Source organism: Aptenodytes patagonicus, chromosome W, assembly GCF_965638725.1.
Source record: "Aptenodytes patagonicus chromosome W, bAptPat1.pri.cur, whole genome shotgun sequence".
NCBI classification, from domain to species: Eukaryota; Metazoa; Chordata; class Aves; order Sphenisciformes; family Spheniscidae; genus Aptenodytes; species Aptenodytes patagonicus.
In genome coordinates, this window is record NC_134981.1 from 46005540 (window position 1) to 46033314 (window position 27775).

At 45.9% G+C, this 27775-nt stretch overlaps 1 protein-coding gene across 1 annotated transcript in view; it reads right to left on the bottom strand.

The window, feature by feature from the left end:
- Positions 1 to 15992, bottom strand: part of LOC143172063 (nuclear cap-binding protein subunit 1-like) — an 85022-nt gene extending 69030 nt beyond the window's left edge. The window contains exons 1-8 of the mRNA XM_076361296.1: positions 15836 to 15992; positions 14254 to 14339; positions 13355 to 13455; positions 11624 to 11780; positions 9454 to 9561; positions 8444 to 8565; positions 7889 to 7958; positions 6283 to 6498 (exon numbers count right to left, since the gene is read on the bottom strand). Of these exons, the coding sequence (XP_076217411.1) occupies positions 6283 to 6498; positions 7889 to 7958; positions 8444 to 8565; positions 9454 to 9561; positions 11624 to 11780; positions 13355 to 13455; positions 14254 to 14339; positions 15836 to 15872 (897 nt within the window). The 5' untranslated portion in view covers positions 15873 to 15992. The remainder of the gene's footprint in view (positions 1 to 6282; positions 6499 to 7888; positions 7959 to 8443; positions 8566 to 9453; positions 9562 to 11623; positions 11781 to 13354; positions 13456 to 14253; positions 14340 to 15835) is intronic.
- Between the last annotated feature and the right edge of the window lie 11783 nt (positions 15993 to 27775).

Genomic DNA, 27775 nt, shown 5'->3' on the forward strand with positions numbered 1-27775 from the left:
CAAGGCAGCTATACCAAAAGCCCACCTGTACCCTTTTGGGTCCTGGAAATACCCTCTCCTGAGGTAGTCTATGCCAAGGATGCACGGAGCCTCTGGGCCAGTCACAATGGGGTGCTTCTGCCACCCATTCCCAGTTAGACTCAATTCAGCCTCCAATACAGTTAGCTGTTGGGATCCCCCCGTCACCCCAGAAATACAGATGGGTTCTGCCCCTATATAGCTTGATGGCATTAGGGTACACTGTGCACCGGTGTCTACTAGAGCCTTATACTCCTGTGGGTCCGACGTGCCAGGCCACCGAATCCACACAGTCCAGTAAACCCGGTTGTCCCTTTCCTCCCCCTGGCTGGAGGCAGGGCCCCTCTAGTCCTGGTCAAAGTATTTGTAACTTCGAAATCGAATCAAAAGTCACTTTATTAATAACAGAAGTAGGATCAGCCCTTCTACCCTGTCTGGGGAACTGCCCGCTGGAAACTGGAGTAGCAATTTTCCTGGAAGAACCCCCTTTTGTGATCGTTTTCCCTTGCAACTCACGTACCCGTGCCCCTAGGGCTGAGGTAGGTTTTCCATCCCACTTCCTCATGTCCTCTCCGTGGTCACGCAGGTAAAACCATAGGGTGCCCCGTGGTGTGTACCCTTTATATTCTCTCTCTTGAGCCAAAGAACGCTGACTCCTAATAGCCAAGATATTGGTCCGTACAGGTGAGTAGTAGGACCTATCCTCTCTGAGTTGCTGGAACTCCCGGGACAGTTTCTCCACAGCCGAGACGAGGGAGGAAGAGAGACTTTCTTCTTATTCCCAGAGTTGACCAACCAATTCATCCACTGTTTGTCCCTCTCCATCTTTCCAGGTTATCACTGCCAATGAGTTGGCATATGACGATGGTGCGCTCCTTATAAACTTCCGCCACATGGGTCGTGTGCACTTGACTTCGTCTGGATCTTTGGATAGCTGTTCATTGCTCAGGTCACCACAAATCACCTCCAGCACAGCTAATTCCCTCAGGAACTGGATACCCTTCTCCATGGTGGCCCATTTGCTTGGGCAACATATGACATCTTCCTTAAAGGAATACTTTTCCTTCACGCTTGACAAGAGTCGCCTCCAAAGGCTGAGGATACGTGTCCCTTTTCCAACTGCTTTGTCAATGCCCCCTTCCCTGGAAAGGGATCCCAGCTGCTTGGCTTCTTTACCCTCTAATTCCAGGCTACTGGCCCCATTATCCCAGCATTGGAGCAGCCACGTGACAACATGACAACTCCTACCAGTTTGATGCCAGGGCCAGCGATAGATGCCCAGAGCCTGGAGAAGGAACACAGGTCAGCAGGCGAGCGCCTGAAGAGCAGCACAAAGGAACTCCAGCCAGTAAGACAGCTTCATCTGGGGCCCAGCTTCAATGCCTCTATGCAAACACACGTAGCATGGGGAATAAACAAGAGGAGTTCGAGACGTGCGCATGCCTGCAGGGCTACGACCTTACTGGCATCACGGAGACATGGTGGGATGGCTCGTATGATTGGAGTGTTGGGATGGAGGGATACAGGCTCTTTAGGAAGGACAGGCAGGGGAGATGAGGAGGGGGTGTCGCCCTCTATGTCAATGACCAGCTGCAGTGCATGGAGCTCTGCCTGGGGATGGATGAGGAGCCAACCAAGAGCTTGTGGGTCAGGATTAAAGGGAAGGCAGGGACAGGTGACATTACAGTGGGGGTCTGCTACAGGCCACCCGACCAGGAAGACCGAGCGGATGAGGCCCTCTATAGACAGATAGGAGCAGCCTCACGCTCACAAGCCCTGGTCCTCACGGGGGACTTCAGCCACCCCGACATCTGTTGGAGGGACAACACGGCAGGGCATAAGCAATCCGGAAGGTTCCTGGAATGCGTCGATGATAACTTCCTTCTCCAAGTGGTAGAGGAGCCAACGAGGAGAGGTGCTACGCTGGACCTTGTTCTCACCAACAAGGAGGGGCTGGTGGGGAATGTGAAGCTCAAGGGCAGCCTGGGCTGCAGTGACCACAAAATGGTGGAGTTCAAGATCCTTAGGGCACCGAGGAGGGCGCACAGCAAGCTCACTACCCTGGACTTCAGGAGAGCGGACTTTGGCCTCTTCAGGGATCTGCTTGGTAGAGTGCCATGGGACAAAGCCCTGGAGGGAAGAGGGGCCCAAGAAACCCGGGTAATATTCAAGGATCACCTCCTCCAAGCTCAGGAGCGATGCATCCCAACAAAGAGGAAGTCAGGCAAAAACACCAGGAGGCCTGCAGGGATGAACAAGGAGCTCCTGGACAAACTCCAACACAAAAAGGAAGCCTACAGAGGGTGGAAGCAAGGACAGGTAGCCTGCAAGGAATACAGAGAAATTGTCCGAGCAGCCAGGGATCAGGTTAGGAAAGCTAAAGCCCTGATAGAATTAAACCTGGCCAGGGACATCAAGGGCAACAAGAAAAGATTCTATAGGTACGTCGGGGATAAAAGGAAGACGAGGGAAAAGGTGGGCCCTCTCCGGAACAAAACGGGAGACCTGGTTACCCGGGACACGGAGAAGGCGGAGGTACTCAATGACTTTTTTGCCTCGGTCTTCACCGGCAAGTGCTCGAGCCTCACCGCCCAAGCCGCAGAAGGCAAAGGCGGGGACTGGGAGAATGAAGAGCCGCCCACTGTGGGAGAACATCAGGTTCGAGACCATCTAAGGCACCTGAAGGTGCACAAGTCCATGGGACCCGATGAGGTCCATCCGCGGGTCCTGAAGGACCTGGCAGATGAAGTTGCTAAGCCACTATCCATCGTATTTGAGAAGTCGTGGCAGTCCGGAGAAGTTCCCACTGACTGGAAAAGGGGAAACATAACCCCCATTTTTAAGAAGGGAAAAAAGGAAGACCCGGGGAGCTACAGGCCAGTCAGTCTCACCTCTGTGCCTGGGAAGATCATGGAACAGATCCTCCTGGAAGCTATGCTAAGGCCCATGGAGGACAGGGAGGTGATTCGAGACAGCCAGCATGGCTTCACCAAGGGCAAGTCCTGCCTGACTAACCTAGTGGCCTTCTATGATGGAGGGACTACATCAGTGGACACGGGAAGGGCTACAGATGTCGTCTGTCTGGACCTCTGTAAGGCCTTTGACATGGTCCCCCACAACATCCTTCTCTCTAAACTGGAGAGGTATGGATTTGATGGGTGGACTGTCCGGTGGGTGAGGAATTGGTTAGATGGTCGCATCCAGGGGGTAGTGGTCAACGGCTCAAGGTCCAGATGGAGATTGGTGACGAGTGGCGTCCCGCAGGGGTCCGTATTGGGACCGGTACTGTTTAATATCTTCATCAATGACATAGACAGTGGGATCGAGTGCACCCTCAGCAAGTTTGCAGGTGACACCAAGCTGAGTGGTGCGGTCGACACGCCAGAGGGACGGGATGCCATCCAGAGGGACCTGGACAAGCTCGAGAAGTGGGCCCGTGTGAACCTCATGAGGTTCAACAAGGCCAAGTGCAAGGTCCTGCCCCTGGGTCGGGGCAACCCCCGGTATCAATGCAGGCTGGGGGATGAAGGGATTGAGAGCAGCCCTGCCGAGAACGACTTGGGGGTACTGGTGGATGAGAAGCTGGACATGAGCCGCCAATGTGCGCTCGCAGCCCAGAAGGCCAATCGTATCCTGGGCTGCATCAAAAGAAGCACGGCCAGCAGGTCGAGGGAGGGGATTCTGCCCCTCTACTCTACTTTAAACTAAAGGGGGGTAGATTTAGACTAGATATAAGGAAGAAATGTTTTACGCTGAGGGTGGTGAAACACTGGCACAGGTTGCCCAGAGAGGTGGTGGATGCCCCATCCCTGGAAACATTCCAGGTCAGGTTGGACGGGGCTCTGAGCAACCTGATCTAGTTGCAGATGTCCCTGCCCATGGCAGGGGGGTTGGACTAGATGACCTTTAGAGGTCCCTTCCAACCCAAACTATTCTATGATTCTAACATGCTCGCCTGGACGATGACTGAAATCTTTTCGCATATCTCGCAGCTCACTCAGGTATATGGATAGGGTGGTTACCGCCTCATTTATGATTTCTTCCTCTTCTTCCTCCCCGATCAGCGGCCGGCTCTCCTCCTCCTGTTCTCGTGACAGCCCTACTCCAGGGTAGTCTGCCTCGTCCACTTCTTCCTCTGGTTCCCTTTTAGAAGAAGTTTCTTCCTCCCTTACTAAACGAGCCGACTTCTCTTCCAAGATTTCTTCTTGTGTACAGGGGCGACTGATACCGGCACAGGCTGGTTCTTTGGTTCAGCCACAGGGCCTGTCGCCGGGGTTGGAGTGGCCACAGGGCGTGTCGTTTTACCGTCACATCCAGAGACCTTCTCTTCCCCTTGAGGGTACTAAATAGTGTTGAACAGGGCTCGGCAGGCACGGGCCAGGCCCCAGCACGTTGCAGTGACCTGTGTCTCTCTGGAGTTGCCAGGGTGACAGCATACTTTGTCCAAATGTTCTACTAACTTTTCAGGATTCTGCACTTGCTCAGGGGTGAAGTTCCAAAACACTGGGGGTGCCCATTGGCCTAGGTACTTGCCCATCTTGTCCCACACACCCTGCCACTCATAACTATCCAGCCTTGGGGCAGATCTCTGGATGATATTCTTAAATCGCTTACCAACTTTAGACAAAACCAAAACAATATTCCCAAGAAGTATTAATAGAAGTATCTTAACTACCCAAGGCTGTTCAAAATACTGGAAAGTTACTGTAATGAAGGAGGAAACATCATAGAAAAAGGTAGCGACGCTGCCATTCTGTATTTCCTCCGTAAAAAACCTCTCAGAGGAAGGACTGTAATTGCTAATTGTCTCCACAAAGTGGTACCCGAAGTACAGTAATGGCTTCAGTACAAAGCTCAAATACCAGATTAAGCTGAAGGCCAGTGTTTTAATAACAAACCTCCCAGGCAAAACATCACTATTCACTGCAGACCACAGCAAACTGCAAAAACAAACACCAATCTCTAACATGTACAGCAAAAAAAAGAATATGATGCAGATCAGATAAACTAATATCGAGAACAGATGAATCAATATTGTGACCCGCAACTGTTAACAGATATAAATTCTTAATGCGCTCTGGTTAATCTGTTGTTATCTCAAACCCTTCGTGCCCCACGTTGGGCGCCAAAAAGGACTGTTGTGGTTTAACCTCAGTCAGCAACTGAGCACCACGCAGCCACTCGCTCACTCCCCCCCTGCCCCAGTGGGATGGGGGAGAGAAACAGAAGAGTAAAAGTGAGAAAACTCATGGGTTGAGATAAAAACAGTTTAATAATTGAAATAAAATAGTATAATAATGATAAAAGCATACACAAAGCAAGTGATGCACAGTGGAATTGCTCACCACCCGCCGACCGAGGCCCAGCCAGTCCCCGAGCAGCGGCCCCCCCCAGCCAGCTTTCCCCAGTTTATGTGCTGAGCATGATGTCACATGGTATGGAATGTTTCTTTGGCCAGTTTGGGTCAGCTGTCCTGGCTGTGCCCCCTCCCAGCTTCTTGTGCACCTGCAGCCTTCTCAGTCGGTAGAGCATGGGAAGCTGAAAAGTCCTTGGCTAGTGTAAGCGCTGCTTAGCAACAACTACAACATCCGTGTATTATCAACATTATTCTCATACTAAATCCAAAACACAGCACTGTACCAGCTACTAGGAAGGAAATTAACTCTCTCCCAGCTGAAACCAGGACACAGTGCAAGAATTGGGGGCCATCAAATGAAGCTAACAGGTGGAAAAGTGCTTGGGGAAAGCATTTTCTTTTCTTCCCCTGTGCCTAAAGTCTCTTGTCAAAACACCTGCTCTTGACCACTGCTGGAGACACAAACCAGGCTAGATGGACTTTTGATCTAACTCAGGTCAACTGCTATGTTCCATGATCTATATCAACCACTTGAACAGATGGGTAGAGGATAGTCTTCAATGTATAAATTTCTTATAAGCAGCTAGGCTGAGGAAACCCAAACCACCATCCTCACAGAAGGAGAGACTGCTACCCGAACACAGTTATGTTATTAGACATCAGAGAATCCATTCAAGACATATCCTTAATGAAAACATCTGAAAATCACTTATTAAATTTTAAACTTCAATAATCTACCTGTCAGCATTAACTCTTGTCATCTAGTTAGTCTCCCCAGCAGTATCAAAATATAATTACTACTGACTTTCACACTGATAACCATTCTGGGAGAGGCGATACTGCATCTTGACCAGCACTGCCTTGCAACCCCCCATTGCACATTCAGTTCCACCCCGGTAAATACATACCTCTGGGTCATCTGTGTAGTCAAACATCCGAAAAATAACCCTTGGCACTGGGTACACTGAATCTTCAGTGTGAGGCGGAGGAGTGAATGGAGGCAGGTTATGCTGCAATGCTTCACAAAGAATACTGTCAAAGGCAAGGTAAGGCCTCAGAATGTGTCTTTCTTGCCAACGATCTTTTTTCAACTTCTGAATCTGGGCCCAGAGGCAGTCCAAGTACTGAAGGAAAAGACACGAAATATCAGATATGCTGAATTTTATAAATGAACTTGTAGCTCCCAGTGACGTATGGACTATAAAATATTTAGGTAAATTCCTTATTGCATTCAGGAAAAAAAAAACAAGCAGCTACTTAAATTGCTTATTAGAAGCCATCTAGTGATTCAGTAAACCAAGAGACAACTTAACAACTCTGAACAGCAATCTTGCTCCTAATTTCACACATTAAAGGCATCTGCCATTTTACTAGTAAAATAAACACCAGAGTGCAGTCCAGGAGTCCAGGTGTGACACACAAATTCACTGCATCAATATTAATTCAGTCAACATTCATTCCACCTACAATAAGACCTTCATTATTTCAATATTACAATTTAAGATTTAAATACAGTCTAAGAGATAGCAAATTGGGGGGGAGCAGTTAATACAAGGAGAGCAGGGCCTGGACAGGCTGGAGAAATGTGCTGACAGGAATCTCACGCAGTTCAACAAAGGCAAATGCCAAATCCTACACCTGGGGAGGAACAACCCCAGGCACCAGTATATGCTGGGGGCTGACTAGCCAGAAAGCAGCTCTGCAGAAAAGGACCTGGGGGTCCTGGTGAACAAGTTAAACGTGAGCCAGCAGCGTGCCTTTGCAGCGAAGAAAGCCAATCATATTCTGGGCTTTATCAGCAAGAGTGTAGCCAGCAGGTCGAGGGAAGTGATCCTTCCCCTCTATTCAGCACTTGTAAGGCCACATCTGAAGTGCTGTGTCCAGTATTGGGCTCCTCAGTACAAGGCAAACATTGATATATACTGGAATGAGTCCAGTGGAGGAAAAAGTAAAAGTTCAATAAAAAGAAAAACCACCCCATATCAGCCACCTCTCCCCTCTAATACTTTTGGTTTAGTTATGAAAGAGGGTGCAATTAGTGCTGCATAACATTTGCGTGTATCTGTTTAGCACTTTCTAGAGCTGTAAAAAGCAAAGCCACTGCAGGAAGAACACTCTAAAGGTTTCTTTTTGCAGAAGGGAAACATTTCAATGGGTAAATTACATCTTCCTTCTCCAAAAGGTACTTTCAGTACAGAGCCTTGTAACCCCATTTCCCAAGAATATTCTGTTCAGTGACCATTCCTCGTTTAGCAGCATTTCCTAAAGGGGACTGTCACCAAACAACAAAATACTCTCCCACTCACCCAATGTAGCTCTAAGTTTTAGCCCAAGACTTAGAAGAGAACTTCTTACCTAGAATCCATTTGGAATAAAGGCACACGGGAGGGCGATTCAAAAGAATTAAACTTTTTCTTAAAGCACCTTTAATTTTAAATTTCTGAAGAACACTTCAGCCAAATAATTCTTTTAAAGCATCTTTTAAACAGTAAAAAATAAATAAAGCCTACTTGCCTCTTCTTGTGGATGTGGTTTATCAGCAGTCCAAACTTGTAACATGGGTACATGAATCTTCTGGCGACGCCTGTTTATACAGGAAAGAAAACCTAACACTTAAAAAGCTGATCTAAGAAAGCAATGTATTCTTATCATGAGTGTACTACTATTTGGTCTATTGAGCTGATGAGGTCTGCAGTAGTATAAAAACAGGTTTGTGAACATTTAAATTATCACTAACACCTAGTCTCAATGGCAGTGTTAAATCACTTAGAGAGACACACACAAACAGACAGATAGATATACAGACACAGGTGACCAGCAGCCTAGTCATAACAATGCAGACATATATGCATCAAGAAGACATTACCTTCAACACACACAGAAGTTGAGAGTGATACTTAAGTTGTTTAGATTCATAAACCTCTCCATCTATTTTGTTTTTCAGGGTCTTTTCCTCACAGTTGTTTGGGTCTAAGAATTTAGAGTATTTTAAATTAACAATAATCAAAGCTATTGATCCATACTTGAATAGGTACCAGAAAGAGTATATTTTTACTGGTTACAGCTTACTTCAGATAGCTTTCTGTGTGGGACAAGAGGCGATCTACTTCAGCATCTTTCTTCTCATATAACTCCTTTCCAACCCAAGGCAAAGATGACAGAAATGCAAACACATACCAATCACATCGTACCTACAGGAAATAAATTAAAAAGGGATTTCTTTGACAAACTTATTGAATTTGTCTCAATGCAAAGAGTAGCAAACCCAGAAGTATTTAAAGAGATGTAGAGATCAACTCCAGTTAAATCAGCAATCAATACTTGGGATTACAACTGCGTGTCAGTTCAAGTTCCTGAAGATGTGTCAAGAGGCTGTTTGAAAACAGGAACGTATAATTCAAGAGGCAGACATTTAGACATACAGTATATTTGAAGACCCACACAAAAACCCTTCTACAGAGCCTCTTTACTTAAATCATTCAAAGTTACCAATGCCAAGTTTCCTGAAGAATTTCTTTTAAAACTCAATGAAATTGAAGTTGAACTAAGCTATCAGCAGAATGATTTAATAATTGACCTTTCCATAAAGTAGGCATATGCAACCCATAAGGTGCATCACTGTTACAGTGACCTTAACGTGATCTATGAATTCTTTAGGCTATTGCAATGCACTCATCAGCAAAGAAAGAGCTAAACCCAATTCCCATAGTCTACGGTGCATTAGCTGGATTGGCAGCCAAGGAAAAAACATATTCTTACCTGAAAGATGTTATATGTGTGCATGTCATGTTCCAAATAAAATAAGAGAACAAATATTACTTTTAGAATCTTTCTGCAAACTAACTATATAACTGTTCAATAAACTTGGCAAAACTCACTGAGTATTATATACTTGCCAGAAGCAAAGGAAGAGAAATTTACTTGAGTTACCTCACTATAGAAGACAACTATTTCACTGTATGCATGTATTGTCTAACTCACAGGATCCTTTTATTCATGCTAAGTGAATGTTTTATTCATGATAAAGTGAAATTGTGTAAAAACAGCACAACACTTGAGATGGCAGTTACTATGCTTACTTGCGGTATATCTTCCTCCTGTGTCACACTCACAAAGTTCTCAAACATGGCCACCATTGAAGGTGCAGCTATTACGTGACAATTCACAAGATCAGATAGAAAACGAACCTATTGAACAACAACAAAAAAAATGTTATTTTATTAATTTTTAAATTAATACTCTTGCATTCAACTACACAAAAAGAAATAAGCATTAATTCAACTTCAAAGGAGGTGGGAGGGGGAAGAAGGCTCAACAGAGCAGGGGGGGGAAATGGATGGGTCACACAGTGACAGCTGGAGAAAGAAGTGAGAGGGAAGACACAGGGCACAAGCCAGAATGTGTCACAGGGTGGGAGCATGAGAAGCAGCAGCAAGAACACGCAAGCCAAAACGCATGAGCTAGAGCGCATGACAGGGTGGGAGCTCGAGAAAGAACGAGCCAGAGGGCACCAATGGTTGACAGCTGAAGAAAGAATGAGTGAGACACACAGAATGCAATCCAGTGCATGATAGTTAGAGCACATCACAGGGAGGGAACTGGAGAAAGCAGGAGCAAGAGAGCAAGCCAGAGGGCACGAGCCTAAGAATGAGTGAGACACAAGGCATGAGCCAGAGCGCATTACAGGGTGGTAGCTGGAGAAAGAACAAGTGAGAGAGTGAGACACGGCACAAGCCAGAGAAAGAAATAGCCAGCAAGTGAGACACGGGGCATGCAAGAGAGCATGACATGGGGCAGGGGCAAGAGTCAGAGAGACAGAGACAAGGGGTGGGGCAGGGGAGCTGTTGGGGGTGAGAGAGACAGAGTAACACACACATAGTATGCAAGACTGAAGATGGAAATCCACTTTTTGCATGTATCCAGAAGAATAACAGTACACATCAGTGTTAAATCAGTATACTGCTCATACACAGCTTTCATACAAAATGCATTTCTACGGTCACTTATCCATAACTTGAACTAGTTTCATACAGACAGACCCTTAAAACCACTGCTATTGTCAGATTTTAACAAGGCACCAAACTAATGGCGTGCTGTTAATCAAATGGAAGTGGTTTCAAAAGGAGCTGGCATGAAAAATTACCCACTTGGTCTTCATTACTCACAAGCAGGATGAACATACAGGACTGATTACAGCCATCCAATATAACCTATCCACTTGGGAATAAGCTGCCTTTAAAATAAATAAATAAATAAAGGGACCCAACAGGAACAATATTTGTCTCTGAGCACAGTAGAAATGAATAGCTTTCATTCACCTTCTAGATTCTCCTGTAGAACAAACTGGGGGGGAGAGGAGAAAGAAAACCTTTGATTTCCTGAGAGTTAATTTGGCTGTGGGAATTTTCACACATAGTTTGGAAGTCAGTTTTGTAATCATAACCTAATTTTTTATCTCCTTACAAAGGAATACCACGCACTTTCTCCTGGCACATCTATAGAGCACTACATGGGGATGCCAGAAAAGACCATGTTGCATACAGAAAACCTCCAGCCCCTCTGGATGTCAAAAGGAAGAGTAAGTAATATTGGGCGGTGTTGTGGTTTAACCCCAGCCAGCAACTAAGCCCCACACAGCCGCTCTCTCACTCCCCCTCCAGTGGGATGGGGGAGAGAATCGGAAGAGTAAAAGCGAGAAAACTCGTGGGTTGAGATAAAGACAGTTTAATAGGGAAAGCAAAAGCCGCGCACGCAAGCAAAGCAAAACAAGGAATTCATTCACTGCTTCCCATCGGCAGGCAGGTGTTCAGCCATCTCCAGGAAAGCAGGGCTCCACCATGCATAACGGTTACTTGGGAAGACAAACACCATCACTCCGAACGTCCCTCACTTCCTTCTTCTTCCCCCAGCTTTATATGCTGAGCATGATGTCATATGGTATGGGATATCCCTTTGGTCAGTTGGGGTCAGCTGTCCCGGCTGTGTCCCCTCCCAACTTCTTGTGCACCCCCAGCCTACTGGCTGGTGGGGTGGGGTGAGAAGCAGAAAAGACCTTGATGCTGTGTAAGCACTGCTCAGCAGTAACTAAAACATCCCTGTGTTATCAACACTGTTTCCAGCACAAATCCAAAACACAGCCCCATACTAGCTACTGTGAAGAAAATTAACTCTACCCCAGCCAAAACCAGAACAGGTAGGGACGGGGAGAGGAAGACTAGGGGAAAAAGAGATGTGAAAGATTCCACTTACTAAGTACTCAGCTTCATTATACATGTTGACTTTCAAACATTCTTTGAGCTGACGAATCATGGCTTCTACAAATTCCCCACCAAAGTTGTAGTTCCTGGCATTCAGCAGCCCAACTAACGTTGTGTAAATGGTAAGCTTTTCTGGTAATAGACGTGCACTGATTTAAATGAAGAAAAACAAGCATTTTGTTAGATGTTCATTTATCACATGCCAACCACTGCATTTACATAGCATCTTTGAACCTGCTTTGTATAGGTTACGCTTCTCTTGTGTTTACGCAAGGTAAACTGCTAACCTGACATTAGTTATATGTCCTGTGGACAAAAGATTACAGAACATCCTTTTTAGGACTATAATCCTTTAGGAATATATACACTACTTTTAACTACATTTCAATATATTTTCTCTTTAATTATTTTTAACTCGTAAGCATTTAGGATTAAGTAGGTTCTAAAACCTATAGCAACTACACTTTAAGACATTTTCAGCTGCAGTCTCCAACTCAGCAAAACTTTCAATCTGGACAAAAGCTGTTATTGAAGCAAAGGGCATAAGGTATCAGACTGGAATGACATTTGACAAAAGCTTCTAGTAATATAACTTTAAGTACTGCCAAAATATATCATTTAACAGAAAGTTTTGAAAGTATCAGTCATTTTTTAAAAAATCTGTTAATTAAATATATATATATTAGAAACCATTCTGACTATTCTGCCTCATTTTACAGTGTTTTATATACTCTATGGGAATATGGCTGAATAATACCATTTAAGACAACTTGTTCAGTGTAGCATAAATTAGCCATCCTATTATACTAGAACAGCAAGATTACACAAGAGATGTAAACATTTTACATCACTTAAAAGTTAAATTTGATTGTAAGTATCTCAAACTTAAGTAAGCAATTTTCAGTATAAGGTCTTAAAGAAATAGACAGGTTAGGTCCTATTGTAACTACTTATTTTCTTCAAATGTTCTGTAAATGTGTAAGCTAACTCCGTGCTTTCAAAGGCATTCAGCTGTTGTGGGAAACAGATGTACTGTTTGACTTATGTTTATGAACACTGCTACAAAATGGATTTAAAGTTTCCTTACAGCTATAGCACAAGCTGGCACTAAAACACACACCCCCCCCTCCAAAATGTGGTATACTATTGCAGACCCCACACAATCCCCTCCTGGGACATGTCCCCAGTGGCCCAACAGACAAAGCAACTCTGTTCCAGTGCTTTGCTAGGGAGAGGAAGGAGTGCTGCTAGCCAAGGGGGGAGCCTACCTCTGCTCCCTTTATCTCTCCACTACTAGAGGGTAGGTTCATGGAGAGAGGAGCACCTCAGCCCCTAAAAAGAGGAACAGGAAAAGTATACACAGATAAGAATTGGCACCCAACAGATTTTTGTATTCTTTAGTGACAGTTCAATTCAGAAACAAGATATTATCCAGCATATTCCCCATGACAACGAGAAAGCAGCTCTGGGATCTACTCTGCTTATGACCTTGTGCACACATTTCAAGTGAGAGTACTATACATGGATATTTTCCTTGATTTATGCCTAAGTCAATAGACTAAGCTTCTCCTCAGATTTCTTTTGCCTGGAGTAAGACAAATCCTAAGCAATAACAGTGTTCAAGAACTAAAAGCTGTTCACAGCATTTAAAGTACTTCAAATACTTAAACTTTTCTATTTAGCATAGATAACAGAGCACCTCCCAAATCTTCTGCATACATACACAGTACAAAGAATTCTTAATATCTTGCTTTTATAGTTTGGTAGATCAGCTTCCAAGACACCAGCTAGACCCTCCAAGTTGCTCTCCAGAGAGGAAGTACTCTAAGAAAGAAAAGAGTGTCTTCTCATCAATCAGGTATATCAACTATCCCCACAGTAACAAGCGGAAGACAAGCAAATAGGATAAAACAAAATATTACTTCGCGTTTTCTTCCTGTTAGAAGTAATGATTCAAATTCCATTAGGAATTCACAATTTCTCTCATTTGCTAGAAATAAGAAGCAAAAATTACTAAGAGCTTCAATTGTGACTTCTCCACAGCAAGGAGCTCTAGTGTTTTCCTAGGAAGTAAGAGTTAACATAGCTTCAGAGGTCTCTCAGTAACTGAATTAAACATTATATTAATGACATCAGGGGAAGCGAAACAACTACATAGCTTGTATGTGGCTTAAATTAATGTATAAGATCCATCATATTTGTTGTCACCCTTTTTTCTACACTTGTTACAAGCACTAAACCCAGCCAAGTCCCAAGATCAGTTGTGACATTGGTGGGGTCTTTTGCTGGTTGGTTGTTTGGGGTTTTTTTGGTACACATCTCATTAGTTTCCCTCTACTCCTTGAAAAAAATGGAAGCAGTGATAAAGTTCAGAGTTGGAATGATACCTCTTCACTAGTTATACTTCAGCAATGTATCACAGGGTTAGCATTTAAGAATTTTCTTTTTAAAAACCCAGTTTTGCAGAAGCCAACAATTTTCCAGCTAGGAAGTTTCCAATGGATTTTCTTTTTTTGGACCACTAATGTTCTATTAACACATAAAAACATATAAAACAAAGAAAAAAATGTATTATGTTCAAGGACCCTAAGTCACAAAACAATATGGAAATAGTATTTATACCTTCTCTCCCACTCTGCATATTAAAGATTCAAGTCTCTCTTCAATTTCAGATGGCTCAGATGTTCTCCTCCTTTTGTGAGGTTGCCCTGTTTCAATACATTAAATATGTTATTTGCCTGCTGGCCAGCGGCCAAGCATGCACGCAGCCACTTGCTCACTCCCCCACCCCCAGCACGATGGGGGAGATAATAGGAAGAGCAACAGCAAGAAAACTCATGGATTGAGATAAAAGACAGTTTAATAAGTGAAGAAGGGGGGCAGGAGGGAAACAAGTGATACAAAAGCAGTCACTCACCACCTCCCACCAGCAGACCAATGCCTATCCAGTCTCTGAGTGACAACCACCTTGGAAAGACTACCCCCCAGTTTTATTGCTGAGCACAACGTCATATGGTATGGAATATCCCTTTGGTCAGTTAGGGTCAGCTGTCTCAGCTGTGTCCCCTCCCAACATCTCGTCCGCCCCCAGCTTACTCGCTGGAGGGGCAAAGTGGGAAAAAGAAAAGGCCCTGACGCTGTGCAAGCACTGCTCAGCAATAGCTAAAACATTGGTGTGTTATCAACACTGTTTTTGTCACAAATGCAAAGCACAGCATCATATGGGCTGCTATGAAGAAAATTAACTCCATCCCAGCCAGACCCAGTACACCTGTTTATTCTAAAAGAACTCTCTAGATACTTTTACCATTCCAGCAACATACTTCTAAGAAAAAAAGTCCTGACAAAGCATTCAAAATTGACCCAATAAACAAGAAAAACAAAAGTATAGCCATATTACTGATGACCTGATCCATTAAGCAGAAACAGTTAACATTGTAGCTGTCTCAAATTTTATTTAGAAATAATTCTGCATTTCTGCTACAGTATGAGACAGTATATGTGAGATAAACTAAACATACTTTACAGAGTTACCAGTTACTGTGTATTTTGTTAGTGCTTTATAACACCTTTTTCAGCATATATAAAAAAAAAAGATATTAAGAATCCTTGCTTATATTTTTAGGGTTTTTATAAGCTTAGAAAAAACTGCACATCAAAGCAATTTAAAAAAATGTGTGATTAAAAACCAGTTTATCTTTGCAATCAAAAGCTGAAAAAGCTAGTCGCAAAACTGTCCAACTCTCTGCTCACACAGATTTACATTATTAAGAGAAACAGCATTTGCTTCAGTTTCTGAAGTCGATCGTTCTCCATTCTCAATGTTTTCTGAACGTTTTCCATTAAGCCTCTACAAGATGCGAGAACACATCCTTCTGACTACACGTATGCAGAGCCGAGTGCTCTGATCAGTTTACTTTCACCCAGGGCGCTCCCTGTATTTGAGGCAGACCGAAGCAACGGCTCAGGACAGTCTTTAGCCCCAGTTACATAAACCGATTCCTTGCACCAGAGCGCCCTACAAGTCCTGACAGAGGACCAGGGTGAGCCGCCACCACCCCGAGCCAAAGGCAAGGCAGCGCCACGGGGAGTCACCTCAGCCGAGACCTACCCCTCCCCCAGCCCTAAGGATGACACAGCCCCAAGCGCAGGGCATGCGGAGTCCAGACCCTGGAGCTAACTCACTCACTTCATCCATGCTTACCATCGCTCTCGTCGCTGTGCCGCCGTCGTCGCGACATACTAGCGCCGCCCCTGCGAGAAATCTGCGTGTGAAAGAGAAAAAAGCAGGAACACTGTACCCACAGTAGGAGAAAAGAAGGAAGGCACTATGTAAAGACCATACAACAGGGATCAGAATATTTTCCTCCGCTTGCTCCCTCCCTACTTCCTGTTCGCCTCAATCTTCTTCCGGGGTAAAAGAGTAATAGGAAAAGCTACTGCCTTCTCTTTCGTGACTTCCCACGCCTCTCTGGGAAATAGTGCTATTCTACCTGTTTCTCTATAGTACAAAGAACTCGGATGATTTCTAAGATGGGGGAAGTAATAGACACAAAGTTAGTGAATTTTCCATTAAATAAAAAAGTTTTATTTACTTTCACTTGTGCCTGGTCTCTTTTCAAGGCTTATATTTTACCCACTGTGCATGTGAATTGCGCTCTGTGAGCCCCACCCCTGGGATACCTTACTGACATCTGGTGACATCCCAAGGTTTCTGGTAGGCTCCCAGACACAAGCCACATTAGCTTTGATGATCTTGTTACCATAAGTCGGCAGATTAAAAACTCTCTAAGACTCAATTTGGAGTTTTAGAAAGCAGACATTCTTTTTTGCAGCACCAGGTGCAAGGTGGAATTTCCACAAATCAAGCACACCTATGCCAAGATCACCGTTACATTTATACACAAAAATTACAAGGTAGTACACTCCCAGTTACAATGATTGGTTAGTGATTTGCATATAATTATAATATCTGCTGTGTCATTCTCTTCTGTTACTACGCTTGCGCAGGGGAAGGGTCTTCACCTGGGCAAGGGTCTTCTTGACCTGTGGGTGTGTTTTTTAGTATTATAATGAAGGCAGTTCCCTTCAGGACACCTTAAAAGTAGGTTTTGTTGCCAAGTTGGCCAGCTAGATATCTACCTTGCCAGGTTGTCAAATAACTCATCCCATATACAATAGAACCTAGGGGCTCTGGTTATGGTCCAGAGAATAAGGACTAAGGCTACCATGGTCCAGAGAATAGGGACTTCAAGCAACACAGCCTCGGATAACAAGTAGCACAGCAACCCATACATAACGTTAACATAGAGGCTAACTTCTTAAATCAAGATGTTCTTATAGTTGCTTATTTCACAAACAAACACAAAATATAGAAAGATTCAGTAAAACTTAAGATAATCTTCAACAATCTGACAAGGTAAGAAAATCTCTTGACAATTTCAAAAAGTTACTTGCTATAAGCAGGTTTGCATCTGGCTCACACCTCACATCATCTAGCACAAGTTCAAATTTCTCTTTTTTTAAAATGAAATTTAGACAAGTGAAACTTTGAGGTACAGAAAAGATCTTAGCTTTTGATCTTCCTTTACTCAACTGGTTTAGATCCCCTCTACGATTCATTCAGTTTCCTTGAATTCATTCTCAATTTTGTTCACCTTTCACAGCTGCTTACACCTGCGCAAAGCATTAACTGCTGTGCTGATACAGAAGCATTTACCTCCATTTTACATTGGTATAATCAATGGCAAAGATGGGGACTTTATACTTTATAGGATCAACACCACCACCACCACCACCACCCCCCCCCCGAAACTGTATTTTTCCTGCAGTGTCAAAGCAGACCTGTGCTAATGTTACTCAACACCTCATCTCTATAAACAAACACGCAGCAAGGAAAGCCAGCAACAGGAGGGAGTAGGAATAAGTAGGTCATGCTCTTCATAGATCCATTTTCTCCTCCCTTGCAGGTATGTTAAGGGCTCAGATATGAATAAGTAGATGCAGAAGAATCTAACTGCACGTGAGGGAGTCTAGCTTGTGCTGCTTAGAATGCATCCAAAAACTATCCATTTGAACAATTTGTGTTTCTTTGTTTAGATAATACAAGCAACTGGATTCTTAGGATGAAATTTTTCAAATTTAGCTTTTAATGAGACACTAATGTGTCCAGAAAACAGGAGTTCTTGTGTCTAGTGTTAAAAGAAAAGTGATCACAATATGCTGTAAGCTACTGACAGAGATGTACTGTATAGCACAGGTTAATTTATTTTGTCAGGTTTCCAAAGAACTACGAATGTGGGAGATGTCCTAACTTTAGTGTATATTTCTCTCTTGGAACTAAATGAAAAACAGATGTGCTAGCTCCACCAAGTTTTTTCACATCTCCTTGGAGAAAATTGGCTGCTTTTTGAGGGGTTAATGCTAAAAACTTTTTTTTTTTGCGCTGCCAAGTCTAAAATCCTCTTTCTATATGTTCTAATTTGTCATGTTATGGGTAACAAGGTAGGAGAAGTACTGTTATGTTACTGTTACTGTGAGATGAAGGACCCAGGAAAGCTCTCTGTTTGGCATAAAGCTCAGTTGCCAACACCTGCATCTCACTGGTAAGGTAACATTTTAAGCAGCAGCAGTTACTTTCTTTACAGAGATTTGTCTTTGCTTAGTGCAGGATAATGTGTTATAAGGAGAGTGAAATTGTAATCTGTATTGTCAGGCATGAAAAGAGCAAAACAGCTGACAACTTAGATCAAATCATAGGAATAGCACTGCTCATTACCGCATAATATCCTTGTTCTCTTAATTCCTCAGAGACTAGACCCAAGGAGGTCAGTTGGCCAGGTTTCTTAGTCTCCCTGTATAGTCAGTGGGGAAAGACTCCTCTAGAGGGCAAGTCTGAGCAGAAAATTAATTAAACTTCTTTGAATTGCCTTCCCAAAGGAGTCTTTCTTTCTCTGTGCTGATAGTGGGAGAATGGTCTCCCTAGGCTAAACTTAACCATTGTGGTTACCCCTGAAGTTACTCAGTTGCACTACTGACACTGGAAGATATATTTTCTAGCTTGGCTGGAGTATCTCCAGAAATATCTGCCTCATTTCCCCTTCTCTTGGTGTTCCATTTCCCAGGACCATTTTTCTAATGTAGAGTGTGATTATTTTTTTTTTTAAATCTACAGGCTTTGGCTTCTTGTTCTGCCATTTTCTTGAATGCTGAATGTTGTTGTCAGTCACTTGTAGCTTAACTACATAGAAATTATTGTCTAAGCTTTGTCTGTATCCCCTGATGCAGGATGAACTGTGCCATTGATGCTTTGTGTCCTTTGTCACTTTCCCAACTTCATATCATTTTTTCCTTCTTTTTGTGGTTATTTTTTACTTTTCTATAGCGTCAAAGGTTGGAACAAAATTTCACACAGTATTCTAACTCAGCTAACAGACTTGCATATCTGGTCTGTGACCTCCTTCCCAGAGCTGATGCTATTTAAAGCAAAAGAAATTCAGTGTTCCACAAGTACAAAGCCAGTCTTCCTTGTACAGATGAAATGAAAGGAAGGTACCCCCAATACACATATACTTCTCTGCAGCTCCCAGGGTAAAACGTCCTGATGCTTCTTATCTCATAGTTTCCCAGCTCTTTTTTCTCCAAGTGTATTGGGGGGGGGGGGCTGCAGGGGTGGCCTCTGTGAGAAGAGACATGGTGCTGCCCCTGTGTCAGACATAGCCAGCTTCAAAAGAGACCTACCACTGGCCAAAGCTGAGCCAATCAGTGAAGCTGGTGGCACCTCTGTGAAAACATATTTAAGAAAGGATAAAAATCACTGCACAACAGCTGTGAGAGACAGGAGTGAGAAAATGTGAGAGAAACAACTCTGCAGACACCAAGGTCAGTGAAGAAGGAGGAGGAGGAGGTGCTCCAGGTGCTGAGCAGAGATTTTCCTGCAGCCCATGGAGAAGACCATGGTGACGCAGGTTGTCCCCCTGCAGCCCATGGAGGTCCACGGTGGAGCAGATATCCACACTGCAGCCTGTGGAGAGCCCATGCTGGAGCAGGCTCCTGGCAGGAACTGTGGCCTATGGGGGACCCATACTGGAGCAGTCCATTCCTGAAGGACCCCCTGGAAAAGACCCATGCTGGAGCAGTTCTTGAAGAATTGCAGACTGTGGGAAGGACTCACGTTGGGAGCAGTTCATGAAGGACTGTATCCTGTGGGAGGGACCCCATAGAATCATAGAATCATAGAATCATTAAGGTTGGAAAAGACCTCTAAGATCATCGAGTCCAACCGTCAACCCAACACCACCATGCCCACTAAACCATGTCCCTAAGCACCGCATCTACACGTCTTTTAAATACCTCCAGGGATGGGGACTCAACCACTTCCCTCGGCAGCCTGTTCCAATGTTTCACCACTCTTTCAGGAAAGAAATTTTTCCTCACGTCCAACCTAAACCTCCCCTGGCGCAACTTGAGGCCATTTCCTCTCGTCCTACTGCTAGTTACTTGGGAGAAGAGACCGACACCCACCTCGCTACAACCTCCTTTTAGGTAGCTGTAGAGCGCGATGAGGTCTCCCCTCAGCCTCCTTTTCTCCAGGCTAAACAACCCCAGTCCCCTCAGCCGCTCCTCATAAGACTTGTTCTCCAGACCCCTCACCAGCCTCGTTGCCCTTCTCTGGACACGCTCCAGCACCTCGACGTCCTTCTTGTAGTGAGGGGCCCAAAACTGAACACAGTAGTCGAGGTGGGGCCTCACCAGGGCCGAGTACAGGGGCACGATCACTTCCCTACTCCTGCTGGCCACACTATTGCTGATACAGGCCAGGATGCCATTGGCCTTCTTGGCCGCCTGGGCACACTGCCGGCTCATGTTCAGCCGGCTGTCGACCAACACCCCCAGGTCCTTTTCCGACAGGCAGCTTTCCAGCCACTCTTCCCCAAGCCTGTAGCGCTGCATGGGGTTGTTGTGGCCCAAGTGCAGGACCCGGCACTTGGCCTTGTTGAACCTCATACAGTTGGCCTGGGCCCATCGATCCAGCCTGTCCAGGTCCCTCTGCAGAGCCTTCCTACCCTCGAGCAGATCAACACTCCCGCCCAACTTGGTGTCGCCTGCAAACTTACTGAGGGTGCACTCGATCCCCTCGTCCAGATCATTGATAAAGATATTGAACAAGACCGGCCCCAAAACTGAGCCCTGGGGAACACCGCTTGTGACCGGCCGCCAACTGGATTGAACTCCATTCACCACAACTCTCTGGGCCCAGCCGTCCAGCCAGTTTTTGACCCAGCGCAGAGTACACCTGTCTAAGCCGTGAGCCGCCAGCTTCTCTAGGAGAATGCTGTGGGAGACGGTGTCAAAGGCCTTCCTGAAGTCCAGGTAGACCACATCCACAGCCTTTCCCTCATCCACTAGGCGAGTCACCTGGTCATAGAAGGACATCAGGTTGGTCAAGCAGGACCTGCCTCTCATGAATCCGTGCTGGCTGGGCCTGATCCCCTGGTTGTCCCGCACATGCCTTGTGAGCGCCCTCAAGATGAACCGCTCCATAATCTTCCCCGGCACCGAGGTCAGGCTGACAGGCCTGTAGTTCCCCGATCCTCTTTCCAGCCCTTCCCTGCTGGAGCAGGGGAAGGAGCGGCAGACACGAAGCATTATGAACTGACTGCAACCCCCATTCCCCATCTCCCCTGCGCTGCTTGGAGTGGGAGGAGGCAGAAGAGTTGGGAGTGAAGTTGAGCCTGGGAAGAAGGGGGGGAAGGTGTTTTTAGATTTGTTCTCATTTCTCACTATCCTACTCTGTTATTAATTGGCAATAAATTAAATTAATCTTCCCCAAGTCAAGTCTGTTTTGCCCATGATGGTAATTGGTGACTGATCTCCCTGTCCTTATCTTGACCCATGAGCTTTTTCATCTTATTTTCTCCCCTTGTCCTGCTGAGGAGGGGGAGTGAGAGAGTGGCTTTGTGGGCACCTAGCAGCCAGACAAGTTTAACCCACCATACCAAGATAGATACTGCATTTGACATTTCAATCAGTTGTGGATTTTTTCCCCCTCACTCCCTTTGATTCAGTAAAATTTGTTTCACTGGTTCAGAGATTTTGTTCATTTATGTCAGTGCTGTATATGGAATGAATCAGCTAGATTTAATGTCAGTATTATGCACATTGACATTTTTCATTCTAGCTACCTGAATTACTGGGCAATTCTACTGTCTGTCCTCAGGCAAACTTCCAGTGGGAGTTTTAACTATATAATGACTGCAGGATTTGCCTGTTAACCAGTCATCATTTCTTTTTCTTGCACAAGCTTTTGTAACTCTTTTCTATCATTCTTAAGAAAAGATACAAAAGTGGCTACTGAATGTTTTTCCCAGTTTTTCTTTTATTGTATCCTTCTTGCTCAAGACCATTGTTAAGGGATGTTAGGAATGGCCACCACCATGGCTCTGGCCCAGGACTCCCTCCTGCCTGGCCTCTGGAACCCAGCCTGGTGCACCCAGGGACCTGGGGTTTCTGCCCAGGCTGAGGGACATAGCTGCCACTTTTCCATTTGAAGGTTCAACCAGTAGCGAAGCTGAGCACATATTGCAGAGACACATACACAGGACACTGAGATGGCCAGTCACACAGACTGCCACAGACAAGGCACTGCCTTCAACAGCACCTACATATAGGACTCACATAAAGCACAAACACAGACAGCCAAGTCCCCTTCCTCCTCTTTGTCTGGCAGAGACAGACGTTCACTAGTGAAGGCACACACACACAACAGTCTCTAGATTCACAAGCACACGCACATTTGCAGATCCCTTGAGTACCAGCACGGCCCCTCTGTCTGCCCAGTACACCTGCACGGATCCCCCTACTCGCCAGCTGGTCCAACTTGCAGTTTGCTAGTGAGTTACATGTATACACCTAGTCTGACTCCAGTTGCTGGCACCCAGTCCACTCATGCCAGTCCCCCCAGTAGCTGGCACTTAGTCCTTGCAGCATGCATACAGACAGAATAGAGAATGAGATTACACAGAGAGATAGTTAAGAAAGGATTTAATAAGAAGATAGGACGGACTGCAGCGATCAGGCACAGGGCTCAGCCAGACAAGGGTACTGATTTGCCCCATTTTACATGCAGCCAGCCCCTTTTATACCCCTTTTGTCTACCCCCACTTTGTTCCTCCTTGCTCCCCCTTCCCCTGCGCATTGCCTCATCAGTTGGTGTAATTCCACTGACCCCTTCCAAAATCCTGGACCTGCTTCTCCTTTTGACTCCCACATACAAATTGCTTCAGTCACTCCCAGCTCTGTGCAGGCTGCACAGAGGTGAAGGAAGAGGTGTGTTCCAGCCCCATCATTCCTATCACACACATTTACTCCAACCACCCCGCCCAAAAGAGGACCGCACACACCATATCTTTATCCTTGCAATGTATTCTTGTGATCTCTTCCTCACTCTGTCTTAAGACCCTGGCTTAGTTTGTACTGGTACAAATATACTGGTTTGGGTTCATGGAGTTTTTGTTGTTGTCCCAGGCTCCCTGTAAGGTGCACTGTTGATTCCATGAACCAGATACCGTTGTTTTCTAGAACAAATGCAGAGTCAAGACCCTTCTCCCAGCTGCCATCAGTGCTTGACCAGAGGGAGTCAGGTGCTAACTCCTGCCTATGTCTGAGCACATGTTGACTACTCTGTTCAGACAGTGACAGCAGCTGGAGGTACCACTGGAGAGAGCTGTATGCCATTCTGATGAGCTTTCCCTCCCATAGTGCTATGGGTACTGTATGCTATTTTTGAGGAGAAGCTATTTGCTCTTCCTGTTATCAGTATTATTGTCTTCCAGACAGTTTTATTTGCAGAAAGTACAACTTCATTTTCTGTACTGCTCTTCTTGCCCAGTTGTTGCTCACAGAACTGATCAAACAGTGTTTGGCCCTAGTGACCAAGTCACAAAATGCTTCTCACACTGCCACTAATGCCTGCTCCACTAATCTCAGTGAACATAAAAAGAGACTGGCCAATTATCCTGGTTTCGGCTGCGATAGAGTTAATTTTCTTCCTAGTAGCTGGTATAGTGCTGTGTTTTGGATTTAGGAGGAGAATAATGTTGATAACACACGGATGGTTTAGTTGTTGCTAGGTAATGCTTACACTAGCCAAGGACTTTTCAGCTTCCCATGCTCTACCGACTGAGAAGGCTGGAGGTGCACAAGAAGCTGGGAGGGGGCGCAGCCAGGACAGCTGACCCAAACTGGCCAAAGGGACATTCCATACCATGGGACGTCATGCTCAGTACATAAACTGGGGAAAGCTGGCCGGGGGGGCCACTGCTCGGGGACTGGCTGGGCATCGGTCGGCAGGTGGTGAGCAATTGCACTGTGCATCACTTGCTTTGTGTATTATTATTATTATTATCATATTATTATTATTATCATCATTTTATTTCAATTATTAAACTGTTTTTATCTCAACCCACGAGTTTTTCTCACTTGTGCTCTTCCAATTCTCTCCCCCATCCCACCGGGTGGGGGGAGTGAGCGAGCGGCTGCGTGGTGCTCAGTTGCCGACTGAGATTAAACCACGACAGTCCTTTTTGGCGCCCAACGTGGGGCTCGAAGGGTTTGAGATAACAACAGATTAACCAGAGTGTATTAAGGAACTTATATCTGTTAATAGTTGTGGGTCACAATGTTGGTTTCTCTGTTCTTGATGTTGATTTGTCTAATCTGCATCGTGCTCCTTTTTTGCTGTACATGTTAGAGACTGGTGTTGGGTTTTGCAGTTTGCTGTGGTCTGCAGTGATTAGTGATGTCTCGCTTGTGAGGTTTGTTTTTAGAACACTAACATTGACCTTAGTGCGGTATGTAAGTTTCGGAATGAAGCCGTTACTGTACCAGAGATACCATTTCGTGGAGACAACTAGCAATTGCAGTGACTTTTCTGACAATTTTTTTACGGAGGAAATACAGAATGGCAGTGTCACTACGTTCTTCTATGATGTTTCCTCCTTCATTACAGTAACTTTTCAGTATTTTGAACAGCCTTGGGTAGTTAAGATACTTCTATTGGTATCTCTCGGGAATATTTCGGTTTTGTCTAAAGTTGGTAAGCAATTTAAGAATATCATCCAGAGATCTGCCCCAAGGCTGGATAGTTATGAGTGGCAGGGTGTGTGGGACAAGATGGGCAAGTACCTAGGCCAATGGGCACCCCCAGTGTTTTGGAACTTCACCCCTGAGCAAGTGCAGAATCCTGAAAAGTTAGTGGAATATTTGGACAAAGTATGCTGTCACCCTGGCAACTCCAGAGAGATGCAGATCATTGCACCGTGCTGGGGCCTGGCCCATGCCTACCGAGCCCTGTTCAACACTATACAGTACCCTCAAAGGGAAGAGAAGGTCTCTGGATCTGACGGTAAAACAACACACCCTGTGGCCACTCGGACCCCAGCGACAGGCCCTGCGGAAACTCAGACCCCGGCGACAGGCCCTGTGGCTGAACCAAAGAACCAGCCTGTGCCAGTATCATGGAATCATAGAATCATAGAATCATTGAGGTTGGAAAAGACCTCTAAGATCATCGAGTCCAACCGTCAACCCAACACCACCATGCCCACTAAACCATGTCCCTAATTGCCTCATCTACTCATCTTTTAAATACCTCCAGGGATGGGGACTCAACCACTTCCCTCGGCAGCCTGTTCCAATGTTTAACCACTCTTTCAGTAAAGAAATTTTTCCTCACGTCCAATCTAAACCTCCCCTGGTGCAACTTGAGGCCATTTCCTCTCGTCCTATCACTAGTTACTTGGGAGAAGAGACCGACACCCTCCTCGCTACAACCTCCTTTCAGGTAGCTGTAGAGCGCGATGAGGTCTCCCCTCAGCCTCCTTTTCTCCAGGCTAAACAGTCCCAGTTCCCTCAGCCGCTCCTCATAAGACTTGTTCTCCAGACCTCTCACCAGCCTCGTTGCCCTTCTCTGGACACGCTCCAGCACCTCGACGTCCTTCTTGTAGTGAGGGGCCCAAAACTGAATACAGTAGTCGAGGTGGGGCCTCACCAGGGCCGAGTACAGGGGCACGATCACTTCCCTACTCCTGCTGGCCACACTATTTCTGATACAGGCCAGGATGCCATTGGCCTTCTTGGCCGCCTGGGCACACTGCCGGCTCATGTTCAGCCGGCTGTCGACCAGCACCCCCAGGTCCTTTTCCGACAGGCAGCTTTCCAGCCACTCTTCCCCAAGCCTGTAGCGCTGCATGGGGTTGTTGTGGCCGAAGTGCAGGACCCGGCACTTGGCCTTGTTGAACCTCATACAGTTGGCCTCGGCCCATCGATCCAGCCTGTCCAGAACACTGCTCGTGACTGGCCGCCAACTGGATTGAACTCCATTCACCACAACTCTCTGGGCCCGGCCGTCCAGCCAGTTTTTGACCCAGCGCAGAGTACACCTGTCTAAGCCGTGAGCCGCCAGCTTCTCTAGGAGAATGCTGTGGGAGACGGTGTCAAAGGCCTTCCTGAAGTCCAGGTAGACCACATCCACAGCCTTTCCCTCATCCACTAGGCGGGTCACCTGGTCATAGAAGGAGATCAGGTTGGTCAAGAAGGACCTGCCTTTCATGAATCCGTGCTGGCTAGGCCGGATCCCCTGGTTGTCCCGCTCATGCCTTGTGAGCGCCCTCAAGATGAACCGCTCCATAATCTTCCCCGGCACCGAGGTCAGGCTGACAGGCCTGTAGTTCCCCGGATCCTCCTTCCGGCCCTTCTTGTAGATGGGTGTCACGAGCGTCAGTCGCCCCTGTACAAAAGAAGAAATTTTGGAAGCGGAAGTCGGCTCGTTTAGAAAGGGAGGAAGAAGCTTCTTCTAAAAGGGAGCCGGAGGAAGAAGTGGATGAGGCAGACGACCCTGGAGAAGGGCCATCACGAGAACAGCAGGAGGAGGGCTGGCAACTGCTCGGGGAGGAAGAAGAGGAAGAATTCATTAAAGAGGCAGTAACCACCCTATCTCTATCCCTGAGTGAGCTGCGAGATATACGAAAAGATTTCAGCCGTCGTCCAGGCGAGCATATTGTCACCTGGCTGCTCCGATGCTGGGAGGATGGGGCCAGTAGCCTGGAATTAGAGGGTAAAGAAGCCAAGCAGCTGGGATCCCTTTCTAGGGAAGGGGGCATTGACAAAGTGATTGGAAAAGGGACACGAGTCCTCAGCCTTTGGAGGCGACTCTTGTCAAGCGTGAAGGAAAGGTATCCCTTCAAGGAAGATGTCATATGTCGCCCAAGCAAGTGGACCACCATGGAGAAGGGTATCCAGTTTCTGAGAGAATTAGCTGTGCTGGAGGTGATTTATGGTGACCTGAGCAATGAACAGCTATCCAAAGATCCAGACGAAGTCCAGTGCACACGACCCATGTGGCGGAAGTTTATAAGGAGCGCACCATCGTCATATGCCAACTCATTGGCAGTGATGACCTGGAAAGATGGAGAGGGACAAACGGTGGATTAATTGGCTGTCCAACTCCGGCAATATGAGGAAAGTCTCTCTTCCTCCCTTGTCTCGGCTGTGGAGAAACTGTCCCAGGAGATCCAGCAACTCAGAGAGGATAGGTCCTACTCCTCACCTCTACGGACCAGTATCTCGGCTATTAGGAGTCAGCGTTCTTTTGCTCAAGAGAGAGAATATAAAGGGTACACACCACGGGGCACCCTATGGTTTTACCTGCGTGACCACGGAGAGGACATGAGGAAGTGGGATGGGGAACCTACCTCAGCCCTAGGGGCACGGGTACGTGAATTGCAAGGGAAAACAATCACAGAAAGAGGTTCTTCCAGGAAAATTGCTGCTCCAGTTTCCAGCGGGCAGTTCCCCAGAGAGAGTAGAAGGGCTGATCTTACTCCTGATCTTAATGAACAAACTTCTGACTCGTACGTACAAGAAATGAGAAATGACTACTGTGATGAGGACTAGAGGGGCCCTGCCTCCAGCCAGGGGGAGGAAAGGGACAACCGGGTTTACTGGACTGTGTGGATTCGGTGGCCTGGCACATCAGACCCACAGGAGTATAAGGCTCTAGTAGACACCGGTGCACAGTGTACCCTAATGCCGTCAAGCTATATAGGGACAGAACCCATCTGTATTTCTGGGGTGACGGGGGGAT